The sequence below is a fragment of the Tamandua tetradactyla genome, chromosome 2 (assembly GCF_023851605.1).
Source record: "Tamandua tetradactyla isolate mTamTet1 chromosome 2, mTamTet1.pri, whole genome shotgun sequence".
NCBI lineage: Eukaryota > Metazoa > Chordata > Mammalia > Pilosa > Myrmecophagidae > Tamandua > Tamandua tetradactyla.
Window position 1 is genome coordinate 119404042 of NC_135328.1, and position 12091 is coordinate 119416132.

The window sequence follows — 12091 nt, forward strand, 5'->3', positions numbered from 1 at the left end:
AGGCAAGTGTTATTGTAATCCCTTTGCATATGTGTGCATATACAGAGAGGCTCAGAGAGACTGATTTCCCTAAGATCACCCAACTGGTACTGTTTGACAGAACCAGGAATCTGGTTCTGGATCTAGGTTTAAGTCAGAAAATCTTAAGTCCTTTTCATTGTATTATGTTTCCTCCATGTAAGCAAATTACTGAAATGTAGTGAATAGTTTCAATTTTAGAAGTTCTCCTGCATTGTTTGGGTTATGTATCTATCGTTTAACACTTCCGTTATGTAAATGCTTTTAGATCAATAGGAAAGTTAAGTTAGAGTTTAGTGACAAATTAGCAGCTTCTTTTTTTTTCTCAAATAGATCAGTATTCTCTTGTTAGATATTCCATACACTAGCATTGTGTATGTCTGTGTATCTGTGTGCATGTGTGCTGGAGTCACTTAAGACAATTCGTAACAAATTTTCACTTATACTTTCTATGGATGATTTTGTTTACTTTCTGATATTTAGGAGATGCTATACTTACCTCTTACAAAATAGGAATCAAATTATGTAATGTATATAAATAAAATATCTTCTACTATGTGTATAGATAGGAAGACTTTTCTTTCACCCTAGACCTGGCATTTCAACACATGCGAAAAACAAAGCAAAACAGAGATAATCAGCAATTCACAAATTTCTGATTTAGACAATTGAATATTTTTTCTATTTGTGTATCAGTTTGAAAAATTCTCCCGCATGATCTCTTGTGGTGTTTTAAAACAGGTAGGTTATTTTCATAATTGCAGAAGAGTGCAGGTTTAAAGGAGGATTCCGAGTAACAGAGGTAGAGGAAGAATTTTTAGTCCTGTTGACTTAGGGCACATCCCATTATTGAAGTCTTCAGGAACTAAAAGAGGTTGATTTACTTTTCTTTAACAAGGTAGATTTTAATGTTGTCACAGCATTTTATATTTGTAAAGCTTCATAGTTTACAAAATGCTTTCACATTTGTTACCTAATTTGAGCCACACAACTTTGTGAGGTGAGGGGGGGCTGATATTTTGTTCTTTGCTTTGCGCATGAGGAGACTGGTGCTTGAAGAGAGTAAGTGACTCGTTCAAGGTCCTGTGGCTGGTAAGAGGAGGAGTGGAAGCACAGACTCAGAGTTTCTGATTCCATATTTAGCATATGGTGTCCATCATGTATATGCATACAGGTAATGAAGTAGAAGCTCTACCTTCTTGTTTCTTGGATGTAAAAGCTCTATTAAAAATGAGATGATATAAATATGAGAGGGATGGTAAATTTTTTAGGTTTAATTTTATTGAGTGCCTGATAGTTTAACATGAGCATAGTCAGAAAACTTTTTGAATCTGAATGAAGCAGTTTTTTCTGTTCTCTTTAGAAATCAGTTGGGATTATAAACCTTTTCTGCATCATATGACATCACACAGCAGAGAATTTCAATACTTTCATCCTGTGACAAGGCCCTTTGGGTGACGGTTTTGATATTTTCCTTGAAGCAGCATTGGGAGGATTTGTTTTTGGACTAAAATGCTGTTCTCTTTTAGCATGAAGTGTTTCTTATTGTTTTTCATTTAGTCACCTTTACCCTAAAATTAAAATCCAGAACAGAAGGATGATAAGGCAGGAATATATAAGGAAGCTCTTGGAGAATAAAGTGAAAACAGGGCCCAAAGATCAAAACTGCATGAAGAAAATGAAAGGAATAAGGAAGTAGTGGTAGAAAAACAAAATAATAATGATGAGAAATAATTAAATGCTTGATTAGACTTTTTCTTGTGATTAAAACAATATTTGTGTTTTTATCTTCTGTTGTAAAAGGATCAAGTCTTTATAAACCTAGTGTAAATTACCTTACAGTCTTTTATGTGAAGGATATTGTGAGAATCATATGAGATCATTAATGTATATGAATACATTCCATAAGTTGTAAAGTACTTTAAACATATGTTGGAATTAATAATAAAAGTAAAGATGAATTGATATGTTTGGTCTTGTGCCTTAACTTTTTTTCACTGAAATAAAATGAATGGGATGGAATAATAGAAAAATTGATGTTCTTGTGAACCCTGTGACTTCTATTAGAGTTGAAGTTGAACAAACTTTTATTGAGTGCCTGCAATGTGTCAGGTAGTTTTGGGACCTGACAGGAGGTTCTCAGATGAGTAAGTAATAGTTCCTGACCTCAAGCGGTTTATGATTTAGTACTGAGGAGTCAGGCACACAAATAGATGATCTCAGTTGTCTATGCACTGATCAGGAAGAATGTGCAGAGTACAGATGAGAGTTTAGAGAAAGGGCATTTATCCCAAGAGGGGCTTCAAGGAAGAACATCTGAAGATGAGCCTGAGTTGTGTTTTGAAAGACTTACAGTTTCATTTTGAAGTAGAAAGGTAGGAAGCAGAAGAAACAATGTCAGTGAAGGTTTGTACTATAAAGTGTGAGGCAAGGAGTTGTCAGAAGATTGATATGTGGGTCTTTATTGAGAATTTTGGCTTGGATGACTTACTGAATGATATTGAGACCATGGACAAGGAACAAGTTTGGTGGGGAGAACAGTGAGTTCAGTTTGAACATGTTGCATTTGAGATGCATGTGGGATAACCTTATTTATGTGTCCAGCCAGCCCATGCATATACAGAAGTTCAAAGGAGAAGTCAGGGCTAGGAATTTAGATTGGGAAGTTATCAGAATATAGATTAAAATATCTGAGCTCACTCAAAGAGAGTGTGCATATAGAAAGAGCTGTGGTCCAAGAGTGCATTTTTAGAAACCCCTGTTTGAAGAACAGAGAATAAGAAAGGGTACAGAAGAATGAAGCAAACTAGAAGAGACAGATATAAGAGTTTTCATCACAGTTAAGTGTAGCAGAGTGATCTAGTAAAAATGGATTGGAAAATGGCAATTGGATATAGCAGTATGAAGGTGGATTTCAGTGGAGTGTCAGGGGTTGTAATCTTCTGCCCTTTCTCTTTTTCCTATCTTAGTCCTCCCCTAGTTCTTTAAGCTAAAATCCACTGATGTCTTTCTCCTTCTTCCTTCTCTCTCTCTCTCACACACACACACCCCTGCACAAACCTCTCCCCACCACTAATTTACTCTCCTTTTCACACACAGTCCTGTTAATAATGTTCTTGAACTAATATCGTAATTGCTGAATGAACTCTGTATCCTTCAGCTAAGGGTAGACCTTAAAGTAACTGAGGCTGAGAATGTGATTTGGTTCAGACCTGGAGAAAGAATAGTCCTATCAAGGTGGTGTGAGTCACAGGAATGGAGTAAGTATATAAAATTGTTCCACTGCCGGGTGTCAGAATGGGGAAAGCCAGGAAATGAGTGGAGTTCACACCACCATTAGCCTTATGAATAAGCCAAGATCAGGAACTGGCAGGATCAATTTATTATCTGGACCCAGAGTCCTGAACATTACTTTCTTTTAAATTTCCAGGAACTTCCCTTCCAGGTCATCCTGTTTGTCTTAGTCAGACTCTAATAGGAGCATTGCTCCTGGTCTCTGTTATCTCAGACGTATTTGGCCCTATTTCAGGCATCTTTGTTGCTCCTAAATCATACTCCTCTTGTTTTGTGATTGACTCAAAACTTATAAGACCAGGCTTCTTCTTTAAACCTTTTTCCTTAGTTCACATTGATTACTGTCCAAATATTCAGTCCCTATGTAGAGGTAGATCTTTGCTCCAGTCTCAGCACAGGGTCTAGGCTTCCTGCAGCCAGTGTCATTTATGCTAGTCTGTTTGCCCGGGACTGGAATTCTTCCATCTGCAGATCTGAATGATGCTTGCCTGCCTACCTGCCCGCCCACCGCATGGATTTTGTACTCTTTCTACCTGTTGGGAGGCCCTGTGATGCTGCTGGGCATCTACACACTGGCCACTGTGCCCCATCTCTTCGGAGCCAGCCTCTTCAGTCCGGGTCAGTTTCCCCAGCCCCTGAACCAGTGTAGTGCATGGCTTTTCAGCAAATCTGTCTCCTCCTTTGCATGTTTCACCATCGTATTTTCTTCTTATGGTAGCTTTCAGGAAGAAAATAAGCAAGTCTGTGGCAAGAGATTTGTCATTTCTCCTTCTGTCTCCTTAGTTTCCCTCCCCACCCACCCACTCCTTTGCTTCAGCTAGTCCTCATCTGTTGGAAGAGCCACCCAGAGCCCCCCTGAGATTTTGAAGCACCAAGGTCAGGGAGTAGAAATGAATCACTGTAACTTGAAAAAAAGAAAGAAAGAAATCATAATAGTCATTTGAAAAGGCAAATAATCTTTTCTTTTAACTTTTTTCCCAGAAACCATAACAAATTCATGCTAAATATTTTAGTTGCTTAATTCAAAACTGTGAATTTGTGTTCATTAGTGTTAAGAATGTTGTAAAGTCTCATAACTTTTTGAGCCATTCAGCATGATTTATCAAGACCTCTGTATCATAGTGTCAGCTCTGAAATTTAAAGAGAAAGTTATATAAGATCAGTGTGGTTTTTACAATATATTTTCTCCTTTCATCATTGAGGAAGATTAAAGAAATTCTTGAACGAAATATACTCTCTCCAGATGAGTTTTGCTTTCTCTTCTTGGAAAATTAGGACTATATAATCCATTAACTTTTCCTTCCTTCCTTAACTTTCAGATAACTGAATTTAATATTTAGTTGCAATAATTCTCTCATTTTAGATGCATAATGACTTTTCTGTTCATTTTGACAGTTTATTGTTCTTTTTTATTATCTGATTTTACAGCTTTTAACTGCATCAGCTATTGGGAATCCTTTTTGGAAGCAGGTGGTATATGAAAAACAAACATCTGTGTAAAATAAAAGTAGCTTTGGTAACAGAATGGGGACATTTTGAAATGTTGTTCTCGTGTATCTTAGATCTGATTACATCTGTGTTGTGTGTCCATGTGTGTGAGAGTAAAATCTGACAAATGGGAAGAAATCAGACTAAGTGATTTTTGAAGAGGAGAGAGTATGTTATAGACTGTAGTGGAGAGGTGGTCTTAATTCCAAGCAACCTACTTAATGAAATATTTAGAAGCGCTTAGTACTTTTAAGTGAATGTCTTATTCTGTGCCCTAAGGGGAAGTAATTAATCTTGTTGATTTGTTTTTTCATTTTTTTATTGACCTATAGAAACTGTGGGAATCAGCATATGACATATTTTTATTGTAGATAATCATTTTGTAGACAGAATAAGTGGTTTCAATGCGTTACTTGAACCAATTAAATACCCATAGTTTCTTATAAAACCTGTTGAAATTGTCTCTTACCTGATTAAACAGAACTTCAAAAATAAGTCTTAGTACTCTGCAAATTGATGAAATCCTCAAAGGTGTAACCTAATGAGTAAGCCCATTGTTGTTCTCTAGTTATGGAAGATATATTGACACTCATAATTAAAATTAGCATTTTGACCTTCATTGTCAATACAAGGAGCTTTCAACTATTATAAATCTCTTCACTTGTTCATTTGTAACATTTTAAAATTAATGCAAACTGCTTAGTTTGTATTGAAATCAAAGCTAATTCAGTATGGTGAAATACCTTAACTTTAGAACTTAAAATCTAATCAAGGCTTGTGTGTTCTGTGTGCTTTGGCTGCAGCCCGACTACTTATGTGTTGGATGAAGATGAACCTCGATTCCTTGAAGAAGTTGATTACAGTGCAGAGAGTAATGAGGAGTTAGATATTGAACTGGCTGACAATGCAGGAGATTATGAGCCTTCTGCTCAAGAAGAAGGACTTTCTGACTCTTAATTATCCAGAACTTGCCTACCCTGAGCCCTCTGCCATCTCCCGTTAACTGCAAAGAAGAAATGAAATATCTTGGTCTTTATTAAATAGGAAATTTGAGAGACATGAGTTTCTAGAGAGCTGACTCAGACAAAATTAACTTGGGCCAGTTTGGTTTCGAGAAAATAAATGTGTTATTAATGAATAATAAAATTGGCACTTGTTTTATTTAAGATATTCAGTGCTCTTATATAGCATTGAATTATCAAATGTGGGTTTACTTAAAAAAAAAAAAACCTCGGCATCATTGCATGAATTTTTATCTCCTTATGTTATAACCTTCATCAAATGGGTAACTTTGAAGTGTATCAGAGCATAAACTCTAAATTCTAGATTATTGTGGTTCTGAGTTGTTGAAAACTAATATATATGTACATGGATTTCTCTAGATGTGTTTGTGGGGGGAGGGGAGATATTGAAGATAAGACTGTTCTTCAGAATCATGTTAACTGTTGGGTTGTGAGTGAAATAATCCAGAATTTGCCTTGAAACCATTTCATTCTACAATTACCAAATTACACAAATAAAACTATATCTAATATTGCATTATTTTGTCATCCTTTTTAACACACTCAGATTATTTGATTTACAGGATCTTGAGAATATTATAATAATTTAACATCTGAACACTGATAGCAATTCATAAAAGATGCTTTATTTACTAGTCTCAATGTTTTTTTATGGTGTAGGTATCTTTATACCTATCATAAAAGTTATATTTGAGGAACTTTTTTGTCTAAAATGTTATTTCATGGATACACCCAAAGTTCAGCACTGCAGTCATACAGTTAAGACACTTTAAAAATGAAGACTGTAATGCTAAATGTGCATTTGTATATTGACTTATTTTTGACATTTCATGAGCTATGCTGCTTTTAGACTGATGGAAGTGAGTTTGTTTACAGCATGCAGACACTATCAGAGTCCTACAGGACTGGAACAGATGTAAACCATTTCTTGTAGTGACATCTTCCCAAGTTTAAGCTGTCTTGCTACAGAACTGTCTTTGCCTTCAATAAAATAAAACAAACTGAACAGCTTTCAGAAGGGCTTTAAGAACTAAGTTTCTGTGATAACAAAACAAATTCAAAAATTACATTTCAGACTTTTGCATTTTCCAAGTAGGTTGTCTATTTGTGTTATTTAAGGCATTTTATCCACAGAGTAGGTTACTTTTGGTGACCATGGGTGCTGAGTTTAAAAACAGTATGGGACAATTGATAAAGATGACTTTTACTCTAAGCAGCCTAATTTTAATTAATCTCAGCAAAACAAAGACTAAATCGATTGGAAAGTAGAATCATTCCTCTTTGTATTTAGTGACCTAATTTGGAAGATATTGGGATACTTTAGCTTCATGGAATAACTTAAGTTACAATTATTTATTTTATATTTTATATATAGAACAATGACATTTTACTATAACTATAATATTTATAATTCTTTTCATAATTTTTATTCTTTGAAAATCAAGGTGATATATGAAAAGCGAATATAGTTACTATAACGTGCAGGATGACTAAAAAATTTCGGTTCATTATGTTAGCATTGTAAAGCCCCCATATACTATCATAATTTTAGAACAGTTTTATTGAGATATATTCACATCCCATACTATCCATCCAGTGTGTACAATCAATGGCTTTTAGTAAAATCACAGAGTTGTAAATGCACCACAGCCAATTTTAGAACATTCTCATTACTCCAAAAAGAAAAACTCCATACCCCTTCACAATTCACCTTTCACTCCCTCTGTCCCTCCCCAGCCCTATATAACCACTAATCTTATTCTGTACCTAAATTCATGCTTCCATTTTATATTAATGTAATCATACAATATGTAGTACATTATATCTGGTTTCTTTCACTTAGCATTTTTTTAAATTTTTATTTTTTAATTGGAGATGTAGGTTTACAGAAAAGTCCTGTAAAAAATGCTGTTTCCATATACCCTCCTATTATTGACACTTTGCATTAGTGTTGTACCTTTGTTACAATTGATGAAAAAATATTAAAATGTTATTAACTATAGTCCATAGATTACATGGGGTGTATTTTCCTGTGTACCACCGATTGTTAACACCTTGTATTAGTGTTGTACATTTGTTATAATTATGAAAGAACGTTCTTATATTTGTACTATTAACCACAGTCCATTGTCCACAACAGGGTTCACTGTTAAACAGTCCCATGTTTTATCTTCTAACTTTCCTTCTTGTAACATATATAACCCCAAACTTCCCCTTTCAACCACATCCACCAACATAAATCAATATTGTTAATTAGACTCACAATAATGTGCCAGTCACCACTGTCCATTTCCAAACATTTACAATCAACCTAAATAGAAATTATGCACAAATTAAACATCAACTCCCCTTTGTCTATCCCAATTCTATCCCCTGATAACCTAGATTGTAGATTCTGACTCTGAGTTTGCTTAATATAATTCATATCTGTGAGATCATAACTATTTGTCTTTTTATGTCTAGTTTATCTTACTAATAATGCCCTCAAGCTTCATCCATGTTGTTGTTTGCATCCGGAATTCATTCCTTCTTACAGCCAAGTAATTTTAAATCATGTGGCTATACCACATTTTGTTTATTCATCAGCTGATGGACATGGATCGCTTCTATGTTTTGGCAATTGTGAATAATGCCACCATGAACATCAGTGTGCAAATGTATGTTCGAGTCCTGCTTTCTGTTCTGGTATTGCTCAAATATATGGTGGAATTGCTCAAATATATGGTAATTTTATACTTAGCTTCCCAAGGAACCCCTAAACTGTCCTCCACAGCAGCTGCACCATTTTCCGTTTCCACCAGCAGTGAATGGGTGTTTCTGTTTCTCCACATTCTCTCCAACACTTGTTGTTTTCTGGGTTTATTATTATTTTTTTAATAGTAGCCATTCAAGTATGTGTGAAATGATACCTCATTGTGGTTTTGATTTGCATTTCTCTAATAGCTAGTGATGTTGAGTGTCTTTTCATGTGCTTTTGAGCCATTTGTATTTCCTCTTAGGATAAAACATCTATTTAAGATTTTTGCCCTTTTTTAATTGGATCGTCTCTCTTTTTATTGTTGAGTTGTAGGATTTCCTTATATACTCTGAACATTAAAGCCTCATTGGATATGTGATTTCCAAATATTTTCTCCCATTGAGTAGGTTGCCTTGTCACTTTCTTGACAAAGTCCTTTGAAGTGCAGAAGTTTTTATTTTGATGGGGTCCCATTTATCTATTTCTTGCTTTGCTTGTACTTTGGATGTAAAGGCTAGGAAACCATTATGTTACATAATGGTTTATGTTGCATAAATGTAACATGATCTTGGAGATGCTTTCCTTTGTTTTAGTAGTGATATACTTTCTTCTTATATTTAGATCTTAACATCCTTTTTTGAGTTAATTTTTGTATAAGGTTTGAGCTAAGGATTCTCTTTAATTCTTTTGTATATGGATATCCAGTTTTCCCAGCATCATTTTTTGAAAAAACTCTTCTGTCCCAGGTGATTGGGCTTGGTACTCGTCGGATATTTATGCCCATAGATGTAAGGGTCTCTCAATTCATTCCAGTGATCAGTATATCTGTCTTTTTGCCAATACCATATTTTGACCACTGCAGCTTTGTAATATGCTTTAAAATTGGGAAGTAGGAGTTCTCCAACTCTGTTTGTTTGTTTGTTTTTTAAGATGTTTTTGGCTGTTTGAGCCCCTTATGTCACCTTTATCCTTTGGCTTTTATATCTTTATATCTTTTATATCTTACTTTTGTCTCCCTTTTTACCCTTTTAGTTATCCTTACTGATAATCTTCACTCTACACTCTCAAAGCCTTACTCTGTTGTCTTTTTCTTTTAATCTATAGAACTCCCTTTAGTATTTCTTGTAGGGCTGGTCTCTCATTGATAAACTCTCAGTTTCTGTATGTATGTAAATATTTTAAACTCTCCCTCAGTTTTGAAAGACAGCTTTGCCAGATAGAGAATTTGGGGCTGGCAGTTTTCCTCTTTCAGTACCTTAAATATACCACTGCCTTCTCACCTCCATGGTTTCTGATAAGAAATCAGCATGTAATCTTATTACCGTTCTCTTGTAGGTGACAAATTGCTTTTGTCTTGCTATTTTCAGAATTCTCTATCTTTGGCATTTGACATTTTGATTAGGATGTGTCTTTTCTGGATAACTCCCGTCCTTCTCAGAGGTATCTTTAGAGTCCACATTTCTACCAACAGTCTCTTCAAAGCATTCTAGGCCACTTCTAATAAGCTCCTCACAACTCTTCCAGAAACATCCCGTTATCTATTTAAAAAGCTGTTTCAATATGTTTGATATTTGCAAACCACAGCAACACCCCTCTTCTCTGGTACCAAAATCTGTTCAAATTTGCAAGCTGCTGGAATGCGACATACTAGAAATGGAATGGCTTTTATAAAGGGGAATTTAATAAGTTACAAGTTAATAGTTTTCAATAAGGAAGTGAAAGTGTCCAAATTAAGCCACCAACAAGAGGTTACCTTCACTCAAGAAAAGCCATTGGGTCAAGATAGTCATAAGGCTGGCATCTGCTGGTCCCTTGTTCCTGGGCTTCATTGCTTTCATGGTACCAAAATCTGTGTTAGTGTATAAAAGCTGCTGGAATATGAAATACCACAACTTTAACGGCTTTTAAAAGGGGAAATTTATTACATCTCAAATTTATAGTTCTAAGGCCATGAAAATATCCAAATTAAGGCAAGGCTATGAAAATGTCCAAATTAAAGCATCCAGGGAAAGATACCTTGGTTCAAGAAGGCCAATGATGCTTTGAGTTTTTCTCTCAGCTGGAAAGGCACATGGCAGTGTCTGCTAGCTTTCTCTCCAGGCTTCTTCAATGATTTCCCTGGGACTCTGCTGTTCTGTTGGCTCTGTCAGTTGACTAAAGCTTTTTCCAAAATGGTTCCCTCTTAAAAAGCTCCAGGGCGGGCCGCAGTGGCTCAGCGGGCAAAGTGCTTGCCTGCTATGCCGGAGGACCTCGGTTCGATTCCCGGCCCCAGCCCATGTAACAAAAACGGAGAAACAGAATACAATAAAAACAAGAAAATGTTTAAAAATGTTTCCCTTTCTTCCTTCCTTCCTTCCTTCTATCCTTCCTTCCTTCTCTCTGTCTTTCCTTTAAAAAAAAAAAAAAAAAAAAAAAAAAAAAAGCTCCAGTAAGCAACCCCACCTTGTGTGGGTGGAGTCATGTCTCCATTTAATCAAAGGTCACACAATTTCGTATGTCACATCTCCATGGAGATAATATAATCAGAAGATTCCAACCCATAGTATTGAATCAAGAATAAAAGAAACAGCTGCTTAAAACAAGATTGGATTAGGATTAAAACAGGGCTTTTCTGGGGTACATAATACTTTCAAACCAGCACATGCAGTAATTCTATGCTTAGCTTTCTGAGTAACCACCAACTGCCTTTCACAGCACCTGCACCACTTTACATTCCCATCAGCAATGAACAAGTGTCCTTATTTCTCCACACCCTCTCCAACACTTATTTTCCATATTTTTATTTGTAGCCATTTTAACTTTTGTGAAATGGTATCATAGTTTTGATTTGCATTTCCTTAATAGTTGATGATTTTGAGCATCTTTTCGTATGCTTACTGGCCATTCATTTATCTCCTTTGGAGAAATGTCTATTCATGTCTTTTTCCCATTTTCAAATTGGGTTGTCTTTTTGTTATTGAAGTGTAGGATTTCTTAATACATTCTGGATATTAAACACTTTTTGATAGGTGGTTTCCAAATATTTTTTTCCCTTTGAGTATGTTGTCTTTTCACTTTCATAATAAAGTACTGTAAGGCGCAAAAGTTTTTAATCTTGATGAGGTCCCATTTATCTATGTTTTTGTTGCTTCTACTTTTGGTGTCAATTCTAAGAAACAGTTACCTAACTGAAATCCTGAAGATGCTTTCCCATGTTTTCTTCTAGGAGTTTTATTGTCTTGATTCTTATATTTAGGTCTTTGATCCATTTTTTTAGTTAACCTTTGTATACAATGTAAGGTATGGGTCTACCTTATCCTGTTGCGTGTGGATATCCAGTTTTCCCAGCATCATTTGTTGAACAGACTATTCTTTCTCCCCCTGAGTGGGCTTGGCCCCCTTGTCAAAAATCAATTGGTTGGAAGTGGCGGTGGTAGAAGCTCTACCTGATTGCCAGCTGTAGCTCCGCAGACTGGGTCCAGGAGTTCTGGGAAGATGGCAGAATAGAATAGGTCGAGTTCACCCCTGCTCCAAGGAACAGCTAGAAAAGCAA

General features: G+C 35.6%; 1 protein-coding gene across 2 annotated transcripts in view; it reads left to right on the forward strand.

Moving 5' to 3' along the window:
• The window catches only part of LOC143673742 (cytosolic carboxypeptidase 1), a 262732-nt gene extending 256388 nt beyond the window's left edge, over positions 1–6344 (forward strand). Inside the window, exon 26 of one of the 2 annotated variants that reach the window (XM_077148653.1) lies at positions 5604–6344. In XM_077148653.1, the coding sequence (XP_077004768.1) occupies positions 5604–5757 (154 nt within the window). In that variant the 3' untranslated portion in view covers positions 5758–6344. The remainder of the gene's footprint in view (positions 1–5603) is intronic. The other variant, XM_077148656.1, reaches the window with a different exon arrangement.
• The last annotated feature ends 5747 nt before the right edge of the window (positions 6345–12091 follow it).